Here is a 5,083-nt window from a genome sequence, read left to right on the forward strand (position 1 = left end):
ACTTCACATTCATTCATTCACAATTCATTGCATAAGAAAACCTTTGCAACACATTGAACAAACGATTTTCTCATTCTTCATTGAGGTTACACGAAAAACCAAACAAGAAGTCCTAAACTGATCAACGACTTCATGATTTTCAATAACCACAATCCTATTGTAAGGATGCGTTTGTTGCACCAAACTATCTCGGAATAACCACACTTCTACTATAATAAAGGTTTCACTGCCATGAGGCGTCCCAATCAAATAAAGGAAAACTAATGAAAAGGGCTTGAAAACTTTGAGTTTTAATGATAAGGACAAAATAAAGGGTAAAGTGAATAGTACCAGGATTGACTTTTTAGTGTAAAAATGTGGTTTTTCGTTAAAGTGAACAGTACCGGGTGCTTTTCGTTAAAGTTCCCATCAAATAATGCAATGTTATGTAGTGAGAAACTTACACAGAGCGCCAAAATGATGGTAAAGGAAAGCAACACACTCCCGGCTGAATTACCCCGAAATGGTAAAGTCAATTGCAAGCAACAGAAAATTTAGGTTTTGCCATAAAACAAAAACTTCTACAATTCAACACAATGGAGCCGAAATTTCAATTATACAGATAGTTTCACTTCTTTTTTTGTTTTTGGGAAAAAAAAAAGTTGCACTAATTCTGAAACACTAATGGCTCTTTTGCTACTGTAGAAGTAAATTTTCAGCTTCATACTTCTGTACGGCACAAAAGAAGGCAGAGGTGAATAATCAAACCTTGCAGTCGAGAGAAAGCCAAGCAGCACAGGATGATCCAGGAGTTCTCAAAAGTTACAAGTAAAGCTTCTGCAATCGTTCAGCCCTTACCCTGCGAGAGAGAAAGGTATGCAGTTAAACATCGTTGGTTTCAGAGAAAACACGGTTGATAAACTTGGATAAACTCCAAGGTCACCGATCGATGAATTAACTTACAGATTTCCCCATAACAAGTAATTCGCATCGCCAATTACTTTAGGCTTCCATTCAGTACTATTTGACCTACTGTAAGTATCCAAGGATGCCAGGTAAGATACTTCTTACATTTGATTCATCAAAGCCTCGAAACTATTGACTAACTCTCCACGAAACATTAAAAACTTAGGGAATGATAACCACACACCCTTATTCTTCCCCTACATTCCCCCTTCTAATTATGTCCATTGTTTCTGTTTAATTAATTCAATCCGTAGGCCAGAAACAAAAAGAGGCATGTAGGAAGATAAAAATGGTATAGCAATTCCCAAAACTTATAGCAGTTTTTCCCCTATTGCTTTTTGGAAGTAATTCCTATTTCTAAATTTCTGTACCTTGTGAGGAGGAGTTCCTGGTCTTAACATGTTGTTTATCCCAAGCTTCCCCTTCTTCTCAGAGGCTTTCAAAATCTGGAAGGAACATGTCAATGTATCATCTACACTCATCATGGCACCAGCATTATCAAACTCCCCACAGTAATTTGGAGCTGAAAATATGGTTACCAGCTTCCTTTTTCCAAAAAACTCATATCCATCTTCCACAACCTGATAAATGAAACCCAAGAAATTTAATAAGAAACGGACAAACATTGAGAGACTCTACTAATAAAATTCAGTTTGCATCTCAGACCAGGCAAAAACATGTTCACAACTAATCATATAAAGAATTTCACTCCAGCATCAATTGAAAGAGAGTATCCAATCAATTAAATGAGTACGTGACGGAACAGGTGAAATACAAGAAGTCCTCCTGTGAATAAATTTTTCAATTGTGTAGCTATTTATTGAAAAGTTTACCTGCGCCCAGAATCTCAACACGGCACATGGCATACTAGCATTCGATACCAATACATCATTAGGGTAACAACCCAATGGACATGCCACAATGACAAAGTAGATGATGGGTAGTGGAATGAATATGAAAAGGAGTGGAAATCAACCCATAAAAACAGATAAATCATGCAAACACACACAGAATCTCTAATTATAACTTACTCCGTGTGCTTTTACATGTTTACCAAATTCGAAAGATGAAATTTTAAATAAAGTTACTTCAAAATTATCATCCATATTACTGTCATGACAAGTTTAACTGTACAATAAAAGTGATTATTTGAAGATGCATCACATGATGCCAAATATTTAAGTTCCCAGACTTTGTGTATGCATGAGCATGCAGGTCCAGTTCAGTATAAAAAACAAAAAACAAAAAGAGAGAAAATAACTTCATAGCACCTGATGAGCGCGGCAAATAAGATCTAGGTCATGTTTCTGGAGAAATTCAGCAACCTTGTCAGCACCAAATGTATATGACACGCCACGATCATTCTCTCCCCAACCTTCAACATCTTTATCAGGATCAGCCCATAATAGATCACAGAGAAGGCCCTGATCTGGCACATCCACTGGCCGTGCAATATTCCTAATCTGATCTAAGTGTTTCAAATCAGGAGATAGACCGCCATGCATGCAAAGGATTTTCTCATCAATAAGAGCAGCAACAGGAAGACAGTTGAAGCAGTCAGTAAATGTCTTCCAAATACGAACATTAAATCTTCTCTTGCACTCATCATAGAATCCATAGATGCGGTTGATGGAAGCGCATTCATGGTTGCCTCTGAGGAGAAAGAAGTTCTCCTTGTATTTGATCTTGTATGCAAGGAGAAGGCATATTGTCTCTATGCTCTGCTTACCACGATCAACATAGTCTCCTAGGAATAAATAATTGGCTTCCGGTGGGTACCCACCATACTCAAACAGTCGCAAAAGATCTGAAAACTGACCGTGAACATCTCCTGTGAAACAAAGAGGGAAGATGAGCGTTGTCATCTTAGTAATCAACAGAAATTTCACATGTTTTTAATTCAGGAAACCATTATAAAAAATTAAAAAAATTAAAATAAAAATAAAAAACCTAACATACATCTACATTATAGACTCAATTCAAAATTGGTCTTTGATATTTATTTAAAACAAGATCCTTTTACCATGATCAACAGAAACGGATTTGCTTCCATTTCATAAAGACAAGAGTGAAGATGAGAATGCAAACCAAATAAGGGTTGGTGGTCATGAGTATAAAATTACTTAACAACTGGAATTCCTTAACAAGTCACGGCGCTAAATGGTGGAAAGTGAAAGGAACCTAATAAACAAAAAAGTGGAGTCCAAAAGCTATGCCTGCCCTCCGCATCCAATAAATAGAAGCTATATGTGCTATTTTGTGCGCTATAACAATTCGAGTGACACGTAACACTACAAGACTGGCATACTAGAAAAACACAAGAAAATTTAGCCGACATTCAAGTTGTATATGCCAGTGTAATAAATGAGGATCAAATATAACGGCTAATGCATGGTAGACATTTACCCAGGGGGGGCAGAGACATCAAATTTTGACTGCTTTCATGAGTCAATCTCCACCTCAAAAAAGGGTACTCTCATTCGTCACAATGACGAACTTCAATGGCTATCCACCAAATCCAACTTCAGAGAATGCCTACTTACACAAAGCACACATGGAACTAGAAACGCAAAAATTAATGCCTGTCTAATCTAAAAGTAGAAAAAATGCACAATACAGCCACATCATAGACACTAGTCCTGGATGACCTAAGAACTATTCTTCAGAGTAAGAAGCCTATTTAACGCACCAACAGGCAACCACGCCAAAACAAAAGACAAGGGACAAGCTAACGAATTACTGAAAGGCACATACGAAACCTTATACTGCAATGCTCAAAAGTTTTGTCACATAACCCTGCCAAAGTCGCAAAATTTTCTAATGAAAAGCTACATTAAATCCTCTGACCATCAACTTTACTTCACAAGAAAAAACCAGTAATAATCCAAACTGTGCTAAATCATACTTTCCACTGTGCAATATATATATATGAAATTTCACCCAGTAACCCTTTCACTGGTAATTGCCCCTTCTGCTCTAATCAAATGAACCATAACCCGAAAAACATAAACTCATTTTCTTTCCAACAAATTACACAAACCAGACATACAAAATTCCAATTTCCAACCATCAAACCCTTTTTATATTTGCAAATTACCCACATTGCTCTTTCACACAATCAAGTCCAAATTCAACACATAAACATGCCAACAAAGTCAAAGAAGCAACTTTTCAATTCATCCGAAGCGAAAAACCAAAACTTTCAATCCACAAATTAATTAAAAACCCTAGTCCTTTACCACAAATCTTAATTGGAGCTTCAAGCTCCAGAAGATTCGGCTGACTGAGAAAGATTTCCTTGGAGGCAGAGCAAAGCTGCCTTATTTCAGCTTCCGTCAGTTGCACCTGTTTGGTGGTCCGGCCATTCTTCGCAGCCACAAGCTTTCGTATAAGATCGTCGACAATACTCTCGTCCATCACAGCAAGTCTTCTCTACCCACACACAAATCGCACCCAGAAAAAAAAAAACCAATAAAGCAAACGAACCCAGAATACCAAAACCCTAGCTCTTGGGTGAGGTGAAAAGTGAGAGGAGATCCGAGAGAGAGAGAATCAGAAGAACAAGGAAGAGTGTCAAAATCACAAGGAGAGATTTTGGGAAATAATATCTAGGGATTTACATGTTGGAGAAGATGTGGTGGAGGTGTGCGTGGCGGCCAATTTCGGCTGGTAAAATGACGCAGAGAGGGGAGAGAGAGAGAGAGAGAGAGAGAGAGAGGAGAATTGAAAAGTGAGTCCGAGTTGGGCTTGGGGGAGGACATGGCGGGTATTTTATTATTATTTTACTTTTGCTTAGTTTGGTGGGTTTTTGAAATTTCATACATCTATTTTTTTTTTCTTTTTTTTTTATTAAACGATGTATTTTGTTGGATTAAATTAGATGTTAGATTAGTCACTGACTATGTTCGAACTCACACCGTCATGCAAGAACTTAATTGTTTTTCACTACTATATAAAGGCCACTAGCCAATTTTTTTTTTTCATACCAGTGATATTTGAAAATGATCTAAAAATTTTTACCGTTAGATTCTTATTCGTTGCATCCTTAATTAAAACACCAAATTTAATTATCTGTTTGTACCGTTGCGAGTCATAAAGAAATCAAAATTCAAGAATGTGGTGTGGTATGATAAATATT

At 37.1% G+C, this 5,083-nt stretch overlaps 1 protein-coding gene across 1 annotated transcript; it reads right to left on the reverse strand.

Moving 5' to 3' along the window:
* Nucleotides 1-515: 515 nt before the first annotated feature.
* LOC103411657 (serine/threonine-protein phosphatase PP1) lies at nucleotides 516-4,718 on the reverse strand. The gene is made up of 4 exons (XM_029092399.2): nucleotides 4,185-4,718; nucleotides 2,217-2,776; nucleotides 1,317-1,526; nucleotides 516-838 (listed from the first exon to the last, which is right to left on the reverse strand). The coding sequence occupies exons 1-4, from the start codon at nucleotides 4,360-4,362 to the stop codon at nucleotides 827-829; spliced, it is 960 nt and encodes a 319-aa protein (XP_028948232.1). The 5' UTR covers nucleotides 4,363-4,718; the 3' UTR covers nucleotides 516-826.
* Between the last annotated feature and the right edge of the window lie 365 nt (nucleotides 4,719-5,083).

Source organism: Malus domestica, chromosome 14 (genome assembly GCF_042453785.1).
Source record: "Malus domestica chromosome 14, GDT2T_hap1".
Lineage (NCBI taxonomy): Eukaryota > Viridiplantae > Streptophyta > Magnoliopsida > Rosales > Rosaceae > Malus > Malus domestica.

Excerpts from the sequence above, each read along its gene's own strand:
- LOC103411657 (XM_029092399.2), bottom strand. The coding sequence starts at position 4,362 with ATGGACGAGAGTATTGTCGACGATCTTATACGAAAGCTTGTGGCTGCG. Across the intron at positions 2,777-4,184 it reads AGCTCCAATTAAGATTTGTG|GAGATGTTCACGGTCAGTTT; the intron begins GTAAAGGACTAG and ends TTTGTTTCACAG. Across the intron at positions 1,527-2,216 it reads TTATTTGCCGCGCTCATCAG|GTTGTGGAAGATGGATATGA; the intron begins GTGCTATGAAGT and ends TTCATTTATCAG.